Here is a 21,994-nt window from a genome sequence, read left to right as displayed (position 1 = left end):
AAAAAGGTTTGTCTGAGCATGTGTAACTGTCAAAATGTCTATTACTTAGCTGACTGCCCAGATCCCGACCAATTCTGGCTCTGATTGGCTGCAACCCTTCACCTGTGCTGCTGTTTTATGGCCCCGTCTCTCTGTCCAAGTCCAAAGATCGCCTCACTGTTTGCTCAAGCTTTGAGCTGTTAGGTGCAGTGAGATACTGGCTTTCTATCCATGAACCTGAAACCTCTGCTGCAGCCGCCTCGCTCACCTCTACCGCACGTCACCTGCTGTCCATCCTGCATTTCTTCCATCCGACTGGAGGCCCCACTTTCTGTCTGGGACAGGGGTCGGCACCTAGATGTCCAAACGGCGCGCACGCACAAGCGTCTGGATTCGCTTTATCTAAGGCGGAAGCAAAAAGGAGAACTGAAAGTAGTTTTTATAACCCCTCTCGCTTTTTTTGGGCCCGTGTGGGTGCAGGACTTAAGAGGACAAAAGACAGCACATTTTTAATTGAGGTATGTGGCTCATTTACTTTTGGACATAAGGACATGAAAGGTTTTCAAGAATAAGATCACAAAGCAGCTGATACCATTCAAACTTTGCAAAATGTTTTATTCAGGAATAAACAATCTCCAAAGCTGTTTTGGTCTTTTCCCAAAATTCACAGTGAGTGTGAAACTGAAGCTAGTTTTTCACTCACCTTTTGGTTCATGTTTTCTAAGTTAATATAATCACGATATTATTAAGCAGCACAGCGTAGTGATGAGAAAAGATACTTCATTCATCTTAACGAAGATCAATGTTTCCTCACTGTGTTTTCTTTTATTCACTCTGGACATTTCCCATCTTTCCTTTTCTATTTTGGAAACTATCTGTTTTCTCACGATGCCAGAAATAAGAAGAATGTCCTATCTGATTTTGAAGTCAAACCTCATCGGCCGTATCGTCGCGTTAATCATTGTGGTTATGGAGTATCTGCTATGTATCTCTTGCTGGTACAAAGGGTTGACAAAGGAGTGTCTTTATAGTTCTTAGGTATAGATAAAACCTGGAAGAGTTCCGGCCAAGATCCACATTTACCAAACACACCCTAAACATGATGCAAGGAGACAAAGTAAACCAACATTTGCAGTTTAAAATGGATATCTGGAATGATTTCTTATTGAACTTCCATAAACTTGTTCCCCCTGCTTAAGTGTCATTGCTTAGTTATTATCTATTTAAATGTCACTCACTTGCCACAGGGATCACCTCTAAGCCCCTTTTTGTTTGCCATGGTGATGGATAGACTAACAGATGAGGTGAGACAGGAAGCTCCTTGGAATATGATGTTTGCAGATAACATTGAGATCTGCAGTGAGAGCAGGGAGAGGATCATTTAGAGAATTGGAGGTGAGCAGGAGTAAAGCAGAGTATAGTAAATGAGAAGGTCCCAGGGGGGTCAGTGAAGTTACAAGGAATAGACTTGGAGAAGGTGGAGGACTTCAGGGAGTGACCAGGTTGGATGGAATTAGAAATGAGACAATAAGAGGGAGAGTGAAGGTTAGATATTTTGAGGTCAGAGAGACCAGACTTTGATGGTTTGGACATGTCCAGAGGAGAGACAGGGACTATATCGGTAGAAGGATGCTGAGGATGGAACTGCCAGGGAACAGGACTAGAGGTCGACCCAGGAGAAGATACATGGACGTAGTGAGGGAGGACATGAGAGTGGCTGGTGTTGGGGAGGACGATGCAAAGGACAGGGTGGAGTGGAGAAAGTTGATTTGCTGTGGCGACTCCTCACGGGACGAGCCGAAAGTACAGTGGTAGTATTTGAATGTTACTCAACATACACGTACTCACTGTTTCTCTAGGAGGGAAGGATGGAGAAACTGAACTAGCTATGGGGTCCATTTCATCATATTTTGAACGGCTGTGTGGACAAAAGGAAAAGGGAGGTGAGCTCTTTATCATTCAATATTAGCGATATCTTCCGAGGTAATTTTGCTATATTTTTAACAGTCAACAACTTTTGCATGCTGCGTGTTGAACGATATCACGCTCGGTGCTTCTGTGACAGCTCGAGTTCTGAAGTTATTGTATGTATTTTCACAGAGGAGGAGAGATGTGTGCGAGGGAATGACAGACCTTTCAACCTGTCTAAAAATTATGCTGTAAGTACGGAAGCAAAAGACAGATAAGAACGGACAGTAAAATAGCAATTCGAATGGGTGTGATTTGACATTTGCATGGATTCCATTTGATTGATGCCCTCTCACCGTCCGCTTCAGAATAATGCCATCAAGACCTCCAAGTACAACCTTTTCACCTTCCTGCCGCTCAACCTTTTTGAGCAGTTCCAGAGGCTTGCCAATGCCTACTTCCTGTTCCTCATGATCCTTCAGGTGGACAACTCTCTTCTCTCTTCAGTTATTGCTCTGTTGTGATGCATGCTAACATGCCACTCAAGCACCGAATCATTTTAAAAGTGTTAGTGTGTGTGTGTGTGTGTCCCGTCGATAGATAATCCCACAAGTGTCCTCTCTCTCCTGGTTCACCACGGCTGTCCCTCTGGTTCTGGTGCTGTCCATCACGGCGGTCAAGGATGCCTCAGATGACATAGTAAGCTGAAGTTGGACAGACAACTTGACAGGAATCACTTTGATAATAAGAAGACAAATAGCATCGGATAATAGGACAGAAAATGAGCGCGTGAACTCAAAATGTCCAATCTAATATACGCGACCGGTTCTCTCGGTCTCCCGTGTTGTCTGAGTAGAACCGGCACAGAAGTGACAACCAGGTGAATAAGCGGACGGTGAGCGTCCTCATTGACGGACAGTGAGTCATTTCAGATGCCACTTTGATCTTTTGAAACACAAATATACAGTTTGAGCCGTGGAGAGTCACGCTCTGTACTGTGGTTTCATGCTTCTTTCTATTTCCTGGCAGACTGAGAAGTGAAACGTGGATGAATGTCCAGGTTGGAGACATCATCAAACTGGAGAGCAACCACTTTGTCACAGTGAGTGTGGAGACTCCACAGCGAACGTTTGAAGTGATGCATCCCCCCCCCCCATCCGTCCAGTCGTCTCTATTTAATGCTTTGGTTGTTTTCAGGCAGACATTCTGCTGCTGTCCAGCAGCGAGCCTCTAAATGTGGTTTATATAGAAACAGCTGAATTAGACGGGTGAGTGTGCAGTAATTCAGGCGTGCGTGGCTCATAATCTGATATCTCCAGAAACACCCTCCTCATGTCCTCGTGGTGTGCCCCCCCCCCCAGTGAAACCAACCTGAAGGTGAAACAGGCCCTGACTGTCACTGGAGGGATGGGAGACGACACTGATGCATTGGCTGCCTTCAGAGGTGAGCAGCCGAAATAAAATGAACTTGCTGAGGTTCTCCTTGGGAGTGACCAGGTTGGATAGAATTAGAAATGAGACAATAAGAGGGAGAGTGAAGGTTAGACGTTTTGAGGTCCGAGAGACCAGACTTTGATGGTTTGGGCATGTCCAGAGGAGAGACAGGGACTATATCGGTAGAAGGATGCTGAGGATGGAACTGCCAGGGAACAGGGCTAGAGGACGGCCCAGGAGAAGATACATGGACGTAGTGAGGGAGGCGATGAGAGTGGCTGGTGTTGGGGAGGACAATGCAAAGGACAGGGTGAAGAGGAGAAAGTCGATTTTCTGTGGTGACTCCTGATAGGACAAGCCAAAATTACAGCAGCAGTAGTAGAAGGAGGAGGAGGTTAAAGACAACACACATTTGGACTTTTAATAAACAGCAGGAGCAGAGTTCTAGCAATGACTGAGGGAGAGACAGGCTTTTACTGATCTATGCTCACTGCTAACTACCAGAAGGTATGTTTCCATCAATGGGGCTGTAATCTTCCACATTCTATTGAAACTTGTGACCTTAGATCTGTTCCTGATCTGTGTCTCAGGTGAAGCTCATTGTGAGCCTCCCAACAACCGTCTGGACAAATTCAAAGGCACCCTGACAGTGGATGGACAGACATACTCTTTGGACAATGACAAGGTGCTGCTCAGAGGATGTACTCTGAGGAACACTGAGTGGTGCTTCGGCCTGGTCCTCTTCGGAGGTAAACTTTAACCCAATCTTGGTAGTTGTGTTATGAAAGAAAGGCGCTCATGGCTTCAAGCTGCAAATTCTCAAGACACTGTGCAAAGCAAAGCGTGTGTGTGTGTGTGTGTGTGTGTTTGAGTAATGTAGACACACTCGTCCTCATCACAACTCAAAGCTGCTAAGGTTGGGCTGCCCTGGCTCCAATGCTAATTACTGAAATACACAATATTCATTGCCACTATGGAGATTTCACAGTAGAGCATTAGCATGGACGGCTAAACCAAATCTGCCTATATTTCACACAATAAAGTTTGAAAAAGGAAAATTGTGTTTCTCAAAACTCAGATATATCTGTGAAAGATATTTCTGTGAAGAAGTACCTGATTTGAACTCCTTCCAGGCCCTGATACCAAGCTGATGCAGAACAGTGGAAAGACGATATTCAAACGGACGAGCATCGATCACCTGATGAACGTTCTGGTGTTGTGTGTGAGTTACGTTTTGACGTATACACAAACACGCACCAGGTCACGAGTACATTTCACCCTTCAGATATGTTACACGTTGTGTGATATCATTATTGCTTTTTTGACTCTCCTCCTATCTGTCCTTGTCTCTGTCAATCCTTCTCTGCCCTTGTCCCTCTGTCTTTCTACCTCTGTCTCTCTCTCTCTTTCTCAACCCAACCGGTCAATACATGCCGTCCACCACCGTCTGAGGTTCTGTTCAAGGTTTCTGCCTGTTAAAGGGAAGTGCTTGCTCTTGTGGGTCAAGTTGGGTTCCGTCTCTCCCTGCAGGCCTTTTCCTGCTCCACCTGGAAAGTGCCTTGAGATAACTTTCTGTTATGATCTGGTGCTATAGAAATAAAAATGAATTAAATTAAATTAAATTATACATTGTACTCACATCATAGTAACTTTTACTTTCCTAGTTGTATAAACATGCTCATTAATGAACCATCATAGACTAGGACATTCATCATATTTTGTAATATATCTTGATATGAAAAGATTTAATAATATTCTCTAAATACAGATCAGGTTTTCTATAATTGCCTTTAAAAATATATATATATTCTGATTTGAAATAAACTAGATAACAAAATAATTAAATTAAATGTATTTACCCCATGACAAAATAAAGCCTAAATTGGTATTTTGGGTTTCTTTCCTTGTTTTAGCGACACTTGGCTTAAGTTTTTTTTTTCCTTTTTTTTTTTTTTAAAGATTTAGAAAGAATCTAAAACACTACCTGAGGGAACTTCACAGTGGTGCTTTCCCCCCCTCTTCCTAATATGCCTTAAGTCACAGATGACTTATTATCAGTTCATTTATATGGACTGCGTCTTTTCTCCATCAGATATTTGGCTTCTTGGCATTGATGTGCACATTTATGACCATCGGCAATGCAATCTGGGAGGTGAAGGAGGGCTCAGTGTTCACGGCCTTCATCCCTCGGGAAGAGGGCATCGCTATCGGTCTCTCATCCTTCCTCATCTTCTGGTCCTACGTCATCGTCCTCAACACGGTGGTGCCCATCTCTCTCTATGTCAGGTGTGCTGTCGCTCAGAATGATAACAGCATCAACACGCCATCTGGGAAAGTCTATCTTTTTGAATCCCCATGTGTTGCATTTGTCCCCACGCGTGCGTCAAACGTCAGCGTTGAGATGATCCGTCTTGGGAACAGCTTCTTCATAAACTGGGACAGGAAGATGTATTACCCCAAGAGTGACACTCCTGCTAAAGCGAGGACCACCACGCTCAACGAAGAGCTGGGCCAGATCAAATACATCTTCAGCGATAAGACGGGCACCCTGACGCAGAACATCATGACTTTCAACAAGTGCTCCATCAATGGCAGAACTTATGGTTGGCATCAGTACTTGCTATGAAAACTGCAGAGCACTTATGGGATGGTTGGTTTTGAACTGTTCTCTGTTTTTCAGGAGATTTGTATGACTTTGCTGGACAAAGAGTGGAAATAACCGAGGTGAGAGGACAATATTTATACATGATCGTTTATGCTTCCCTAACTATCTTGTCACCTGTACAGCTTTGGGTTTCTTTCCTCCGTTTCTTCAGAAGACACAGAGAGTGGACTTCTCCTGGAACCAAATGGCAGATCCGACTTTTTATTTTCATGACTATGGTCTGGCGGAAATAGTCAGAGAGGGAAACCCGGAGGCTCAGGACTTCTTCCGCCTGCTGGCTCTGTGCCACACTGTCATGCCTGAGGAAAAACAAGAGGGTGTGGCACGCGCTATTTTATCAATTGCATGCTTTCCTCTGGGGATTTGGTTTTTGCATTGCTCGGTGAAATCATAAGAGAGGATGAGACAAATTCTGAGAAGGCTTGAGCTCAAAAAGTAATTGGATGAAAACATCTCGGTGTAGCGCCCACTAGTGGTGGTGTGATGCTTTTCTCTTTCTCTTTGCAGGGACGCTCAACTACCAGGCTCAGTCTCCCGATGAAGGCGCTCTGGTGACCGCAGCTAGAAACTTCGGGTTCGTGTTCCGGTCACGGACCCCAGAGACCATCACAGTTGTGGAGATGGGAAGATCGGTCACCTATGAACTTTTGGCTGTTCTAGATTTTAACAACGTGCGCAAGCGAATGTCAGTCATAGGTGAGAGAATGTAATGACACAATCTTTTTTTTTTTTTTATGTTGCTGATGGAGGGAAAAAGAGGTTTTTAACGAAACAGTCCAACGAATTTAATCAGGAAAATAGTCACTTCAAAGGAAACCATGACAATACATGCTGACCTTGGAAATGACCAAGCTCTGATACACACACACACACACACCTGCTCAGCAGAGATGATAACAGTGGCCTGAATGAAGCATGTGCTTCAGCTGCATTCAAAATATATATATATTTTTTTTATTTATTAAATAATCTGGAGAGATTCATGAAGCGATCAAATACATTTTCATTTTTGCACCTCACTGCTTTGTTGGCGTTAACGCTGCTCTCTGATCATGATCCAAACAACAAATGTACATCTCAAACCTCACGAGTTTGTGCTTGCAATTCACAGTGCGTAGCCCAGATGGGAAAATCACTCTATACTGTAAAGGAGCAGACACCATAATCTTTGAAAGACTCCACCCGTCCTGCAACAAACTGAATGACGTTACCACCAGACACCTGAACGTGAGTGATGCGCTTTGATTTTTGTCTTATGCGCTCTTGGTATTTAAAAGTAATACACACTGCGAGTTCTCCCCCCCCCCCAAAAGGAATATGCAGGCGATGGCCTCCGTACACTGGTTCTGGCCTACAAGGACTTGGATGAGACGTACATGGGGAGATGGAAAGAGCGCCACCATGAGGCCAGCACGGCCATGGATGGACGAGAGGAGAGGCTTGATGAACTTTATGAAGAGATAGAGAGAGACATGATGGTTAGTCTACACCTGCTCCTTTGACATTATGCGAGATGTTGATTGATTCAATATTTGGCTGATTCACTGTTGAATGGTGATTGAGGTGGCTGCTAAAATAATGGCAATCCAACGAAAAGCTCTGTGGTGCAAGGGTCCACGACAAGCTCCATGATGCAGATTTAGCTTCTGCTCAATATGTGAATATGTGTTGTTTTACATCAATCCTGCATGGAAATGTCCTTAGCTTGGAATGAATGATGCACATCACCTCCCTGTACTGTGGTTTGCAGCTAATGGGGGCAACAGCTGTGGAGGACAAGCTTCAGGATGGCGTGCCACAGACCATAGAGCAGCTGAACAAAGCTGACATCAAACTCTGGGTGTTGACTGGAGATAAGCAGGGTGTGTGTGTGTGTGTGTTGCATATTGTGTAATCCCTGTCACTGTTAAGCGCAGGTTATGTTAATAATATCAATTTCTTAAACAGAGACGGCAGAGAACATCGGCTATTCCTGCAACATGCTGAGAGAAGAAATGAAGGAGATTTTCGTCATCGCAGCCAATTCGGCTGAAGGAGTCAAAGAGGAGCTGCAGTGAGTCAGTCAGAAGCAGAATTTAGCAGTTAACACAATCAGGTTCCGCAATTACAATGGATTTTAATGGCAGAATTTACCTCTGAGGCTAATAATGTCCACCGGAGCATGTTAGTGTGAGCTTATATAATTTCTGAAAGACTAATGTTAAAAGCACTGGTCCTTATGGTAACATAAATGTCCCAGGAAAGATATCACCATCCTCTTTAGGACACAGAAATAAACAGAATGTAATACTCGTGCATTTGTATTTAAAAACAATTATACGTCACTTTTTAATGAAGGATGCTTTATAACTTTGTGTGTAATGAAACCAAACAAAAGAAAGAGTAGGACAGAACTGTTGTCCCTTTTTTCTACACTAAACTCTCAGAAGGCTCCTCCCACAGTAAATGTCTTGTTCCAGACACGTTTCTAATTGAAGCATAACCTGCTGCTTGTTACTGCAGGTGGTAATTAGGTTGTCAGCTATGTATGCCAAACTTCACAGATACAGCAGATTAAGTTTGTTTGTTTTTTACCCCCCCCCCCTCTGTTCCGAGCTCATTCTTCTTCTTTCATTTAATTAAACTGGCTTTCACATTTTTACACAATTTCCAGAAATGCACGAATGAAAATGTGTCCGGAAGCTTCAGAGGAGGTGTCTGTGAAAAAGGCCCACGCCGGTCTGTTTTGGCTTAAGAAGACTAAAACCGTGCAGGATGACACAGTGGACGGAGAATATGGACTAATAATAAATGGGCACAGTCTGGTAAGAAGACTTTTGCTTCCAGCAGCAGCCGAACTAAGCAAGAAATTCCAAACCATTTGTCTCTTCTGCACATTCCAAACAAGAGTGTTATTCTTAGAAGCACACAAATAGTTCTTTCATTTTGGTGTCCGGTTAAATCCTCTGAAGTTTTGAATTTGGGCGAATTGAAGCATGAACTCTGTATCGCCTCTTGTCTTTCATCTTCAGGCCTTTGCTCTGGAGAAGAACTTAAAGCTGGAGTTCTTGAGGATGGCGTGCATGTGCCAGACAGTCATTTGCTGCAGGGTCACCCCTCTGCAGAAGGCCCAGGTGGTTCAGCTGGTCAAGAAATACAAGCAGGCAGTCACTTTGGCCATCGGGGATGGGGCCAACGACGTCAGCATGATCAAGGGTAAGCTCAAGGATCTCCCGAGAATTCAATTAGAACTGAACATCTGGAAAGTAGTCCCTCAGAGACTGAATTCTGCTTCCCTTTGTCCTGTTTGACTGACAGCCGCTCACATCGGTGTTGGCATCAGTGGCCAAGAGGGCATGCAGGCAGTTCTGGCCAGCGATTTCTCCTTCGCCCAGTTCCGTTACCTTCAGCGCCTCCTGCTGGTCCACGGTCGCTGGGGCTACCTGCGCATGTGCAAGTTTCTTCGGTATTTCTTTTACAAGAACTTCACCTTCACATTCGTGCAATTTTGGTACGCTTTCTTCTGCGGCTTCTCTGCTCAGGTGAGGGGTGTGTGAGGGAATCACCTGAGAAAGTTAAATACGTTGCAAAATGTGAAAAAATGTCGCATTGTGTTGTTGCTTTACTGGTCTTGTTCCCAGACCGTGTACGATGAGTGGTTCATCACCTTGTACAACCTGGTTTACGCAGCACTTCCTGTCCTTGGAATGGGCCTCTTCGAACAGGTAACCTATGGAAAGGAGTCCTCAATTTAACCCAGAAACTTAAATTCTTAAACTTAAATCCATCCATCTTGAAACCGCTTATCCGGGGCCGGGTCGCGGGGGGGGGGGGGGGGGCAGCAGCCTAAGCAGGGAAGCCCAGACTTCCCTCTCCTCCAGCGGACCCCTGAATAGACCTTACGGGGGGGGGTGATCCCCCTATAGTTGGCACACACCCTCCAGTCCCCCTTCTTACATAGAGGGACCACCACCCTGGTCTGCCAATCCAGAGGCACTGCCCCCCCCGATGTCCACGTGATGTTGCAGAGTCGTGTCAACCACGGCAGCCCTACAACATCCAGAGCCTTAAGGAACTCTGGGCGGATGTCATTCACCCCCCCCGGGGCTTTGCTACCGAGGAGCTTTTTAACTACCTCGGCAACCTCAGCCCCAGAGACAGAAGAGCCCACCCACGAGTCCCCAGGCCCTGCTTCCTCACTGGAAGGCATGTTGGTGGGATTGAGGAGGTATTCGAGGAGGTAGTCCCTCCACCGATCTATAACGTCTCGAGTCGAGGTCAGCAGCGCGCCATCCCCACCATGCACAGTGTTGAAATTCCATTTTGGTTTTGTTTTTTTGCTTTGTGTTTTCTGCAGGATGTGAATGACCGCTGGAGCCTCCATCATCCTCAGCTTTACACGCCGGGCCAGTTGAACATGTACTTCAGTAAGAAAGCCTTCTTGCGCGGCATGTTTCACAGCTGGTACAGCTCCTTCATCCTCTTCTTCATCCCCCGGGCGGCCATGTACGACACGGTCAGAGACGATGGCAAAGACATCGCTGACTACCAGTCCTTCGCCTTGCTGGCACAGACCTGTCTGCTTTTGGTGGTGAACGCACAGGTGAGGAGTACAAATAACTGCTAGAGATGTTTTCACAATAAAAAAAAGAACACGGACTGTGTTATAATACTCATTTCGCCCACTCTTAAAACCCATATTATGTATGAATATGTGCGCGAGAGTGAAAGATGACTGAAGTTGACATATTCCAGGTGTGCTTGGACACCCTTTATTGGACAGCTGTGAACCAGTTCTTTGTGTGGGGCAGCTTGGCCGCTTACTTTGCCATCACATTCACAATGTACAGCAACGGCATGTTTCTCATCTTCACCTCCGCGTTCCCCTTCATCGGTCAGTAGATCCGGCTCATTGATGGCATGTTGTCCAACTTCAAAAAGTGAAAACGTCGCAGTAGTTTGTGATTTAACCCCACCGCTTGTGAAACCTCAGGTGCAGCAAGGAACTCGTTGAATCAGCCAAACGTGTGGCTGACCATCTTCCTCGCCTCCCTCCTCTGCGTCCTGCCTGTGGTGGCTTACCGGTTCGTCCTCGTTCAACTTTGTCCCACCATCAACGACAAGGTGAGCGAGCAGACGACATAAAAGGGTTTTGCATGTCTTTATGTAAACAAATGATGTTATGTGGCAGCACATCTTAAAAACTAACTTTTGTAATAATCACAACTTAAAAGCTCATGAATACTTCAGGTATAAATACTGTAGTTTTATATACGGTATTCGCTTTGATTTGCTATTGCTGCTGTAAATGATTCATGAACATGCGCTTAGCGGGACACTCAGAATGTGAAACATTAAAATCTATATCAGATAAATGTTTTGCAAGATTCAGTCACTTAGTAATAATAATAATAATAGTAATAAACAAGCTATATATATCTAGCGTAACTCAAAATCAGTATTTCAAGTTTAATAAAGGAACTACTGCCTCAACAATCATTCAGAATTCATGTGTATGCGACGCGTTTCATGTCGCGTGAAGCCAGGAGATTCCAGCTGTTTAAATATATCTTCATTATCCTGAAGAACTGTGACGTCTAATGTCCCCTGTCTCCCCCGATTAGGTGAGGTATAAGTTCCGGAAGGAGGCGCTGCCAGCTCCTGCACCTCGTCGCCCGCCAACCAGACGTATCAGGACCCGTCGGTCTGGCTACGCTTTCTCACACTCTCAGGGCTACGGGGCTCTGGTCACATCTCGGAAGTTCCTGCTGAGGCCCCGGACTCGTCCGAGCCCGTTTGCGCATACAGACTCTCCTCTGGCTCAGAATGAGCCCCAACACTACCGCTCCATCACAGAGGAGCCCAAGGGGCCACAGAGCCCCCCCCACGTGTGAGGTGTAAAAGTAGGGAGTATGGTGAGGGGAATGTTTGATTTGTATTTTGGAGGCTAACTCGTAAGAAGATGCACAGGGTAAATGAGATTTTGGTTTTTCTAGCGGTTGAACGTTGTGATAATGTGGAACAACCTGAAATTGCCACTCTGGCACTTTTGCATGTTTTGGCCAAATTAAATACGACTCTGATATTCTGCATTTTTGTATTACTGCTGATCTTTTTCTGAATCCCAACAAAGACTTTTAGAGAGAGATTTTGATTCATCTCATCACAGCGACACTCCAAAGTTGCGTCATTTATTCTGGAACTTCCTCAGTCACGTGGAACATCTGTCGGCCTCCAGTTTTTTTTATGTTATAAAACAGCTGCAATCCGGAATATGTAGGATCTGCCATCATGTAAACTTCAATCACTGCAACATACGTTATTTTTTTATTCTTGACTTATGAATGTTTTTCGTTCACTTCAATCAAACTTTATTGCTGTTGAACTGAAACACTTTGAAACACTGTCCTGTCATTTCAAGGTTGATAATAGATAGAAAAAAACTGCATGCATTTCTTATTTCATAGGCTGAACTGTGCAAAGCCATAAATCAATGACATTAACTTCATGCCACGCAGGTTTAATATTTGTTGTTTAAAAAAGTGTACAAATTGCTTAATCTGGATGAACTGACATTAATGTGCAGCATTTATTCCTGCTTTATTTTCTTCAGGTGAACAGTCAATGATTTAAAGCTATGTTCACTGTTGTTTACATACCGTACTAGTTTTTGTATCGTTTCCTATTGCGTATCAATGATCGTTTGTTTGTTCATTTAGGAATATATGCACTTAGTGTCACAGAGTTTTGTTTTATGGATTCCTAAATATATATCATGACATTTAAGAAACCCTCAAACTAACATCACGGGGTGGAGGTCGGTGGGCGTGTCATGGCTCCAGAAGGAATTTAAGTTTGCGTTCTGATCCACCAGAAGAAAAAAAAAATCACTTTGCATTGTAATGCAGCTGCAACCAAAGCAGCCAGAGAGAAAGATCACAAATCATCCCAAAGGTTAACAACAGGTTAAAAGCTGATGACTGATAAAGGGAGGATGATAAAACAATAAATGTATATACTCACTATACAGTAGGCTATAATTCAGAATAATAATTAAAAAAATGAAACTCCTTCCCCTCTAGTTTAACCCTCGCTCTGCCCCCCGCGCTTATGACCATGCAGCACAGTCAGCAGACCCCCCCCCCCCCCCATCTCCAGTGAAGGTCACTGAATGATCTCACAGTCGGGAGCAGGAATGGAGACTGGTATGCCTTATAATTAGCCTGCCTGTGTGGCACACCCATTTCGCGAACATGCACTTTTAACATTTTAATCACTTCAATATTTCTGTTTGGGTAGTATTTTATATCAATAAATATATTAGATTGATGACTGAAGCCAGTGATGGTGCAGAGAAGTTGGTTGAACCTGACACTGACTTTAATTGCACCAGGATATAAAGATCTGTTGTGTTTAAATGCACACAAACGTTGCAGCAATAAATGGACATACAAAGATATGGAAACCTATGCAGTCATTCTAATGTCATAAAATCTCTCTGGGTCAAAGTTCATGTAAGAGGAGATAGCAGACTCTACCTTCAGAGAATTTCACACGTAGCAGTCCAACATGTACTGAGGATCACTTCGTATTCCAGGAGAGCAACCTTAAGCTATTTCTGAGCGCATACAATTGTGTTACGAGTTTTGACCCCCGTTAGAACAGTATTGCTGATTTGTGTTTTATACAGATTAAAAATGTATATATATCTTGACAACTCCATCACAATTATTTAAATGGACCATCATCAAATGCTTTCGATCCTTCCATGTTTTGTGATTGATGATGAAACATTTATTTTATCCTTTACTTTTAAGACAACATATATATATATTAAATACATAGGCACCAAATTTAAGAAACGCGCTGCCTTTTCTGGCCACTGGAGGGCAGAAGAAATAAGTTATTGGACCGATAATGACAAAACGTCCTAGAAACTGCTGCTAATAGATTAGTAAACTGTACATTAAGGGCTTAAAAGACATTATAAGTCATTTAGAGTTGCATTTCTCGACAACTGGGAAACATTATGTAGTATTCTGTTGTCTCTACCATCTCCCGATGGATGTGCAATAGATCCATTTTAAAAGCTGCTAAATATTGTGTGTAGATGCAGGGTACAGTGAGTCTGCAGGACTTTTTCTTGTTTTTGTTGCTAAAAACAGCTATAAATATAAATATATATTTATAAAACAGAAAAACATTCAAAAACGTATTTGGTTGTTAGACAGAAGGGTGTATCTGAATTGGATGACTAAAAGTTCAACCTTTTGCTTCAACAGAGTTCAAGCATTAGCCCAACCCTGACTTACTGTGCATGTGTGTGTGTGTGTGTGTGTGTGTGTGGATGGTTGAATTAGTTTCTAGGAGAAAGACAGACAATGAGTTGTCTGTATGTGGAGCTTGGTGTCACTTGGAGTGCCATTAAAGGTTACAAAAGTTCATGTTGTGTAACAGGCTGTCCTCTATTTAATTAGATAAGACATACGAAGACAGGTTCTGTATTCCCGAGACCGTGTGTTTATCATCTTTGGCTCTATTTTTGGCTCTTGCCTAAAGGCAAACATTTAAAAGTTCCCTGAACTCTTGTATTGAACCAGCAATCACGTGACTGACAGCAGGGCAGACTTCTGTTGCCCCAGTTTAGAGTCAGACGAGTCTTGAGCCAAACTGCCAAAGGTACGTGTTGCTAAATCCCAAACCAGGGCGAGTACTGGTCGGACAGAGGGCTCTCCCAAAACTAGAACCACTGCAGGGATCACAATTGTTCTTTCCACTCTGCCTCTCCTCTGCTTCACTGTTATACTGCTTTTGAACTGGCGTTATCCCCTGAAATAACCTTGCAAAATCTTCCTGTACCCTGCAGAGAAGATTAATCATTTAGGGGACAGGCAAGACATTGCATTTATGCATGCACACGTGTGACTGTGCACTATTTACCATTCACAGAGTGCCCGGACTGGAAGATGAAGACGCAGTTACCTTCAGCACAGAGCGGCGGTGAGCTGACGATCTGACACTAAACATGGCCGTTAATGCTGTATGGGCACGCGACACCTCTGAGCCAGCTGGATGAAGAACGAGGTCAGTCTTGGCTTCCGGTTCGACCCCCTGGACTTTTATATAATGAGAATTTAGGCATCAGCTCAAAGAGAACTCAGAAGACCCTGCAAGAATAAATCTGTATTTGTTGCAACAGCTATTAATGATTGGCAAAAGATTTGCAGCAACAAAACATCAGTCCTATGTTTATGTTTAATTTAATGCTTAAGTGGATTTTCTACCTTGATTTGTTCATCCTTTATTTTTCAGACATCTGAAAATGTCTATTTTCACAAAACAATCTCAACCTCCCTTCCTAAAAAGAGGGTTTTTGCTTTTAGGAGCCAAAGTAATTCTAGTTTAAAGCTGACAACCCACAGAGAGCATGGGGCTGAAGTTAACCTGCCACAGGGCTGATATCGCTTCACACCATGCATTGATTGACACCGTTTTAGACAAAGGGAAATAATCTGATTTGATTTGTATCAAATAATCCAACGTATTGAAGTAAACAAAGAAATATATTGAAGATATGACAAACAAAATGTGCTTATTTGGTAAAGAATTACATTTTAATGACATTCAACAGTAACATATTCATGACGGTATTGCATAATAATAAGATGCTCCGATATGAGCCCAGATATAGACGCTTTGATTACGACCATACACTTGGTGGAAACCAACAAAAGTTAATTTTAGTGATTCAGTTCTTGTATTGAAACAAAAGATGATTAAATGCATTATAAGACATTAGAGAGAAAAAATATCAACGTTTAAAAGGCACATTTTTAGAATAGCAATGGGACAATCTTTCATGCAGTGTCCGACAAGGTAAAAGCAGCATCAAGGTTACGACTCGATCACAGTTGAGTGGTGAACATGTTAGAATACCTGATATAACATGAATCACACACACACACACAACAAATATTGATTTGATTATTGCTGGAGTAAAAGTGAACTATGTGCATTCATTCTCATATATTATTTAAAGCAGCATAGCGACAGGGTACAGCAATTAAAGTATTCACTTATGCAAATCAAGCACTTGTTTTAAGTCACGCACATTTAATGAAGCCACATTCGCATCATCGCAGATACTGCAATACAAAAAGTAAAGACGCTTCGTTTAATGTTCCCGTCTTTTGATGGCAATCTATTCCATGGAGGATAAACAATCACTGGTACGAAAAGCCCGAGATTCGCGTTTTATCCCAGCAACAAAGGTAGCAAATTCTTCTAAAATACACCCAGGCATCAAACATGGTTCAACTGAAAGGAGCAAAACGGTTGTTTCCGAGAGGCTCTTTCTGCTTGAAACGCAAAAGGTCTGGAGAATTGTTTAAGCCGAGCTTGGTTTGTTTCTGATGTCAGTTTTTAATGTTTCCAATGTTTAAATGAAAGCAAATCTTCAATTAATGAAAAGGTAATGGTGCCTGTTTCAACTGGCCAAGACTCAAAGATAAAAAAAAAGGTCATCGTTTTGATTCACAATCACAAATATTACAAAAATCTGTGAACCTTGAAACTTTTGACTTGAAAAATTTAGAAATACCAGTTCGAAATGATGGTAAATGGTGCGACACTAGACCAATCACTTCAGCACCAGAGATTGTGTATTATCACGTAGCATCCTAAATAATGGCTAGATATCCAGATGCTTTTTTTCCTTTTTCCTGTAATTTATTCAATTTTACTAGGCTGTAAAATCGAATAATAACCTGTATTATTGTGTTGATATACTGTACAAACAGGCCTTTACTGGCCCAGTTTCCAGTTGTAATCCTCTTAGAAGTGTCCCCACCACTCGTGTACGAGCAGGTCGTCTCCATTACCTGTATCAAGGAGGCGGTTGCCACATTCCTCCCAGCGACACACCCCACCCTTGTCCAGCAACACGAGCTTCCACTCCACTTGGCTCTCTGCAGGCAGGCTGACCACTGCGGCCCAATATCCATCACCGGTCCTCTCCAGTGGGATGAATTCCTTCCAGTTGCCCAGTTCTGGCTGGTTCCCCGTGACGGCCACCGTCTGGTACGGCGATGTGGTTAAATAATGGACTTGGAAGGTCACATTGACATTTTGGAGCGTGGGCCGAACTGCCAAAAGCTTTTTGTCATAACCTGCATCAACAAGAGAGGGAGCACTGGTTGGTTTGACTTCAGCAGACGCTGGGATTGCCGTTACGCCTTTGTCCTTGACAGCAGAGCTGGAGCGGCACGCCTCACTGGGAAGCTGGTTGGGTTTGGTGTGGTCTTGGCCGAAAGAAGGATCAGAGGGATTCATACAGGGAAGAACTTGGCAACTACTCTCTGTGATCCATTCATTGTAGTCCATTGTTGCCTCCATGATGCTGATTTCAGTCTTTTCCAGGTCCCCCCTTGCCTCTTCCTGTGCAACGCTTTCTCCAGGCTTTTCCTCCTCTTTAATTTCCAAAACCTCAAAAACGGCCTTCACGTCTCTCTGCAGCGTCACGTCACCGGCGAAGCGAGTGACGCTGGCTGAAATCTGCGCCGTAAACTGATCCATCACCCTGTGGTAAACGTTCTCAATCTCATGACCAAACATATCTTCATTGACCGCAAAGGTTTCGACCTTGCTCCAATCAGTGTGCACGCTGTGAGATGTCTGGAAGTGATGTGATAAAAAAGGCCCGATCGCCATGGCCGCTGAATCCTCGTTATCGACGGATGAAGCCACATCGTCCGCAGAGAGGCCGTTTTGAGCTTCTGGTCGTCTCCCGGCCTGTAGATCACAATCCATCACTGGAACTGCTGTGTCACCAACGGTTACGCCAAACTCATTGCCAGCATCGTGTGGATCAGGGCTGACAGCCAAGCTAGAGATGCCACTCTCGTCATCGACACCAGGAAACGATACGTCCTCACGCCTCAGCTCGCTTTGCCCCACAGACTGTAAGGATATTGGACACGTAGACACGGCCGGTGCAGCCCTCAAGATGCCAGAGAATTCCTCATTATTTTCTGAGGGATTACGTTGCTGGGAGAAAGAGGACATGTCAGGTCGGGGTAACTCTTCAGCCATTACTGGCGCAGTATCTTCATCAGCTGTGATTTGAAAACTTTCTTGATCTTTGCAGAGAGATTGAATTTCAGGTTCAAGCCTATCGTCACCACATTTCCCAGCTAACGCCATGGTGCGCCCATCTCTGAGGTTTTCAGGCAGTGCCTTCTCATGTGATGTCATTTGCTGGACAAACATAGCAGATTGAGTGCCTGCACCCAGAGATGCAGCTGTTCCACCTTGTATCCGCGGCCGACAGCGCACCGACAAAGCAGAGGAGTCTGCCACGCCTGACATTTGAGCTTTTGGATAAGTGCTGATGCCTGACCGACGGCTGTCATGAATATCAGCCTGGACCGGAACACGCAAACGAGGCAGCGGCTCACTGGAACTAAAACCTTCTTCAGTACCATCACAAAGAACTCCGTCCTCTTGACCACATTCAGGGCACTTGCTCTTATGTTGTTTAACCTCCTCTTCTGCATCTACAACGCCTTCGATCACATCACCATCTTGACAGCGAAGGCCATCCTCAGAGGACGGGATCGCCTTGTTCGTCACGCCATCACCCTGGTCCCGGCCTGTCAGCTGTGGGTCCTCTTCACATGTTGAGGACAATGTCCAGGTCTGTTGAGTAATTTCACGTCTCCCCTCAATGTGATTTTTGAAGGAACACACGTCCTCGTGTGCGACCACGTCGTCCCCATCCTGGCATTCTGCTGTTAACGCCTACATTATACACAGAAAAGAAATGCTGTACAATAAAAAATATACACAGGACATAATGAAACACACACTTACTCGGCTGATCGCTTATCAGTCTGCTAGTCTGACAGCACAGACACAATGAGGTCAAAGGGAAATGGATGTGTTAAGGAGTGCCCCCCCCCCCCCCCCAAGGGGTTGGTGCTCCAAATCATTGAAGAACTAGTTCAGACAAATTCTGAAATATAATGATTTGTTGTCTTGCCATGCATCAGATGGGACCACAAGCACCTCTCTCACATGCGTCTGCCCAATATGAAGTTGAAAACCCAAAAATGGATTCATCAGTGGTTGCAAAAAAAATCATGCACGAGTGCCCACAAAGTGTAAAAATTAACTTGCTATTTTGCAAAGCCAACACACTGTGTTCCTACATGGGGTCATTTCTTCACCGGGTGCTACGACCTTGCGTCTACTTTGACTGTGTATTTGCAAAGCACAGATACTTTCACAAGTCCAAAGATTTACACGCTCCCCTTTGCTCAACAGCCATTCAGCCATTTAATGGTGCCGTGTGTCTGCTATCGCAGGGCCTCTCCTAAAGGGGCATTAAGAACATTACCGAAGGGATTTATTCATGCCCCCCCCCCCTATAGTCCTCTTCTGGCCATTGGCTTTCTTTTGCTTTGAGCCATATGTGAAAGGTCATGAGAACATGAGAACATTGCTCCTGTATGTAAGTTTATGTAATCTTTGAAGAACATATGTTCAAGATGGCACCACAGAGGAGTACGTAAATGTTTAGTTGTGATGGATTTCTCTGTAGTTTGCATAGAACCTCTCACAGATACGAACACCTTCTTACCTTCTGGCCATCCTCATGGCCCTCCTCACTAAACATCTCAGGATCATTCAAGCTGCTGTCATCATCCTGGAGTTCCTCCACCTCGGTCCCAGCCATAGTGGAGACATCGCTTGACAGGCCTTTTGCCTCTTCTTCATTCGTCACAGCTTTCATTTCCTCTGTCTTATCTGAAGGGGTGCGCTTGTTTTCTTGCACATGGATGGCACCCTTAAGAGGATGAGGTTTCTTCTCAGCGGCAGCCGGACGGTGCCTAATTTTGAATTCAGTCAGAACAACGTCTTCATGGTCCTCCTTCACATCTGATGAACCTTCATCACTGGCATCTGCTGCACAACAAGAAAAAAATGATGTTCAGGAAACAAAAAAATATGAATATTATTTTTTGTGGCCTCCATTTAGTTTATTTCCTACTCCTTTCTATGTATAGCTGACTATTACATCAAACGGTCTTTACTCCAGCTACCAGCTTCAGAGGACAGACGAACAGAGCGGATAAAGTTTATTTTTGGTGGTAATGTTTTGGTGAAAATTGGCAAAAAATGTTTTAGTGTGCTCTATCATGCTTTATCATGGCTCATCATGGTAGCGTGCATGCGCCTGCTCGCTTTTGCTTCCGGGTTTAGACAGAAGAGACGTGCCAGAGAACTGCCTTAACTTGTTGTATTTAGCCTTCCAGGTGTTCTTTCTTTCTCTGGAGCTCTTTGTTAATTCTGATTTTTTTGGGGAAAAAATGTGCTTTATAAATAAAGTCATTGTCAAAGTGTCACGAATTAAATCTCTTGTACACAAAGCAAGGTATTATACGCTTTTATTTATTTCTTCTTCTGCTTGAAACAAACAAACCATAAAACAATAAACCATTTATGAGCTCAAAAGTCAACTGTAATTCCTCACAGAACTGTCAAATGTTTGTCATATTTCTGAGTGCTCCGTTTTTAAACCGAACCAGGACTCGGATCTCCCACGCGTGCAGTGGAATGATCCACAGCTTGATCTCTGACCTGTTGGCTCCACGGAGCCGTCGAATTCCTCCGGAATGCTGTCATCGTCCCCGTCGGCGGACGCGGACGCGGCCGCGGCCGCGGCCTTCCTCCGCTTCCCCCTCACGCTCCGGTAGATAATAAAACCCGCCAGCACGGAAACCACCGCGATGACAGCCACGGCCACGGCGGGACCGTGGCGCCCGATCATGCAGAAAAGCGACGCCAAGTCCACGCGCCGCTCCGCGTTCACGGTGTCTTTCAGCGGCATGTGGAAGATCTCCAGGTGACGTGTGCGTGTGCGTGTGCGCGTAAAGGCCTCGGCGATCCGCTCCCCCGTCCTCTGTGTTCGCGTGTGGCGGTCGGACCTCCTGTTTCTGCAGGGCGCTGCAGGTGCGAGCCGCTCATTGGCTGCGTCGATCACGAGGACTCCACGTCCATTCATGAAAAGGCCACGCATTTAGTTAATCCTGATGGCGCTCCTCTGCATGCCCCTCCATGTTTCACACGCGTTACACAACACACAGCAGTCAGTGTGTCTTCAAATTTGCTCAAAGTTTTTGAATATTGATTATAATTATTGAATACTTTTGATTAAACGAGGAGGGCTTATCAAGCAAGAATGCAATTTCTGCAGAAATCATTTCATGACAACGTTCAGCAGAAAAATGCCCTGAAGGACATTTTCCTGAATTACGTCCCCATCTAGTGGACATATGTAGTCATTGCAGAGGGTTTCCTGCCATTAATAGATAAATGTAAATAACTAAACGTTTAAATCACATCTTCTCTATACAGGTGGACTTCCGGCAACGCTGCAAATGTTTTTCACTTGGAAATACTTTAGTGTCAAAAAACGAAAGGCATTTCATTGCTATTGTAAAATATTTAACCAATTACAATTATTTCCGAGGACAACTTGTTTATCAGTTCTTTCATCAGGTTTATAACGTATTGCAAAGAAAACGTTTTGTGTATTTGATGTCATCCTCTTCCCCTTTCTTTCATTCACATTTTAAATATTTCTTTAAAACCTCATTGTAGCAATTGAGGAAAAATGACATAAACATACAAAAATAATTCTTATCTTTGTGTTTAAGAAACACATAAACCTCTTCTTCAATTCGCTGATGAATCATTTAGCGAGATGTCTGTTTTTGACAGCACATATGCAGCACAGTACTGTCGTTCAGAATCTTCCTGATCAAACAGCAATGTTCAGTAGACATCAGAGCTCTAGCTCCACCCAGCGGAGAGTTGTGGTAACGATTGGAAGCTTCCAGATCAAACAGCAATGTTCAGGAGACGTCAGAGCTCAAGCTCCGCCCAGTGCACAGTTGCGATAACAGACTGGAATCTTCCGGAAGATTCTGCAGCTCCTCCAGTCAGAGTATAAAAACTGCGTCTGTC

General features: G+C 44.1%; 1 protein-coding gene across 1 annotated transcript; it reads left to right on the top strand.

The window, feature by feature from the left end:
- The first annotated feature begins 1,867 nt into the window (after positions 1-1,867).
- LOC137913988 (probable phospholipid-transporting ATPase IM) lies at positions 1,868-11,859 on the top strand. Its single transcript, XM_068757608.1, has 27 exons — positions 1,868-1,922; positions 2,080-2,138; positions 2,256-2,369; positions 2,488-2,586; positions 2,744-2,805; positions 2,917-2,989; positions 3,085-3,155; positions 3,249-3,331; positions 3,912-4,070; positions 4,455-4,543; positions 5,414-5,607; positions 5,716-5,924; positions 6,002-6,045; positions 6,138-6,303; positions 6,494-6,682; positions 7,098-7,213; positions 7,300-7,464; positions 7,737-7,848; positions 7,934-8,039; positions 8,640-8,790; positions 8,998-9,181; positions 9,284-9,507; positions 9,607-9,690; positions 10,323-10,568; positions 10,721-10,859; positions 10,959-11,089; positions 11,590-11,859. The coding sequence occupies exons 1-27, from the start codon at positions 1,868-1,870 to the stop codon at positions 11,857-11,859; spliced, it is 3,594 nt and encodes a 1,197-aa protein (XP_068613709.1).
- The last annotated feature ends 10,135 nt before the right edge of the window (positions 11,860-21,994 follow it).

The sequence above is a fragment of the Brachionichthys hirsutus genome, unplaced genomic scaffold, assembly GCF_040956055.1.
Source record: "Brachionichthys hirsutus isolate HB-005 unplaced genomic scaffold, CSIRO-AGI_Bhir_v1 contig_646, whole genome shotgun sequence".
NCBI lineage: Eukaryota > Metazoa > Chordata > Actinopteri > Lophiiformes > Brachionichthyidae > Brachionichthys > Brachionichthys hirsutus.
The sequence above is the reverse complement of the archived record's forward strand: the minus strand, read 5'-3'. Positions and strand labels throughout refer to the sequence as shown.